Source organism: Austrofundulus limnaeus, unplaced genomic scaffold, assembly GCF_001266775.1.
Source record: "Austrofundulus limnaeus strain Quisiro unplaced genomic scaffold, Austrofundulus_limnaeus-1.0 Scaffold1172, whole genome shotgun sequence".
Classification (NCBI taxonomy): domain Eukaryota; kingdom Metazoa; phylum Chordata; class Actinopteri; order Cyprinodontiformes; family Rivulidae; genus Austrofundulus; species Austrofundulus limnaeus.
In genome coordinates this window covers 7,288-9,236 of record NW_013953574.1, presented here as the reverse complement: position 1 = coordinate 9,236, position 1,949 = coordinate 7,288, and the positions used below count along the sequence as shown (strand labels likewise).

General features: G+C 46.1%; 1 protein-coding gene across 1 annotated transcript in view; it reads left to right on the top strand.

The window, feature by feature from the left end:
• Positions 1–150: 150 nt before the first annotated feature.
• clrn1 (clarin 1) overlaps positions 151–1,949 on the top strand; it is a 9,080-nt gene continuing 7,281 nt past the window's right edge. Inside the window, exon 1 of the mRNA XM_014031059.1 lies at positions 151–700. Within this exon, the coding sequence (XP_013886513.1) occupies positions 436–700 (265 nt within the window). The 5' untranslated portion in view covers positions 151–435. The remainder of the gene's footprint in view (positions 701–1,949) is intronic.

Below are 1,949 nucleotides of genomic sequence, written 5' to 3'. Positions count from 1 at the left end.
ACAAAAACAATCAAATAAATTAAAACAACAAACACAAAATAAAAACAAAATCAAACAAATAAAAAATAACAAATAAATAAAAACAACAAATAAAAACAAACTAAAAACACAAACAAATTAATTAAACAAACAAACAAACAAACGTGTAAACAAGCCTCTCAGCTGTGGTTCTGATGATCTGTTCTCTCATCATGACTGCAGGTTCTGGTTCTGACGGGTTCGGGTCATGCTGTGGGTCAGGCAGACAATAACCATCTGTCAGTTCACGGGTCAGAACCGTCCAGTCCCGCTGGAGGTAATTGGACCTCTCGTTGCCACGGAGACACCGGGAGCAGCAGAGGAGGAGTCATCCGATCCCGGTTCCGTCCAGAACCAGGAGGCCTGCTCCCGTACGGACCTGAKCCCGGGCCCGGTCCTGGTCCTGATGGCAGCATCATGCCGAACCGACAGAAGCGGGTTCTGTTCTCCTGCTCCGGCTTCGTGGGGCTGTCCTGCGCCCTGATGGCCGCCGTGGCCACCGGGCTGCCCTTCTGGGTCCACGGGTCCGTGCTGTGCCGAACCGGAGCCGAGCTGGTCAACGCCACGGGACCAGAACTGGACAAGTTCGTCGGGGAGCTGAGCTTCGGTCTGTTCCACGGCCAGAGGGTGAAGCAGTGCGGCCTGGGGGGCCGGACGGCCCGGTTCTCCTGTGAGTCCAAATAACCCTGAGGTTCGGTTCTGCTGTGAGTCCAAATAACCCTGAGGTTCGGTTCTGCTGGGTTCTACAGAAACATGTTGCTTTAGTTTAAAACATCAGAGTTCTCCTGAAAAACAAAAAGTTTATTTTCTTTGAAAGTTTTACTCAGTGGTGGACAGTACTGGAGTACTTTTACTTGAGTACTGTACTTGAGTACATTGTTTTGAGTATCTTTACTTGAGTAAATATTATTTTTGTGTACTATTTGGAGAAGGCTGTTAGTTATTTGTTACTTTAGGTTCAGGTTTGTAATCATCTGTTGCTGTTTGTCCTGAAATGTGATTGGTTAATGTCCTCACAGAGAACCAATCACAGGCCTAGCTCACACCTGGGATAGATTAATGACGTCATCTTCATTAAAGGTCAGAGCTGAACTCCACCTTCATTTTAAACAGATGGTAAATGTTCTGAACTTATAGATGTTGGGTTTTTGTGAATAACACCATAACAGATATATCCTGGTACAGTGAAGTATAATCTGTGTACTTTGTGTAAATTATATGTATTGTTAATACTAGAGAGATACAAACAGCCAGAAACAAATTCCTCGTGTGTGTCGACATACTTGATCAATAAACCTGATTCTGATCAAGTCCCTCTGGACCCCAAAGCTCTGTACATTCACACACTGATGGTGCTAAGCTACATTGTAGCCACAGCTGCCCTGGGACACACTGACAGAGGTTGGGCTGCCATGTACCAGTGCCACCATCAGCAGGCGAGGTGGGTGAAGTGTCTTGCCCAAGGACACAACGACAGACAGAACCAGCAATGGAGATGATTGAAGAGAATGGAGAAACCCAGAGCCGGCTCTTGGCATAGGCGAACTAGGCGGTCGCCTAGAGCGCCATCTGCTGGAGGGGGCGCCGAACTGTAATCCCTGGTTGTAACTCTGCTCAGCGCCCCTTTCAGTTAGCTTTGTCTTAAAAAACTATAATGAAGTATTACAGGAAAAATAAACTACTCTACCCGACATATCCCCCCCCCACAATGCAGCAATTGCCCCCCACCCTCTCATTTGATTGACGTTGCACTGACTCGTCCTGCTCCATAAAATCCTTACAATTTACAGACAGTCCATACAAGTTGACATAAATGTTGTTATTTATTTGCTTTCCTGGAAATCAAATAAATCAAAGTTTACCACAGTACCTTTCACTGTCAAACTTGTTTTTAGGGGTTCAAATTGCGGTGGGTGGGACATAGTTCGGGG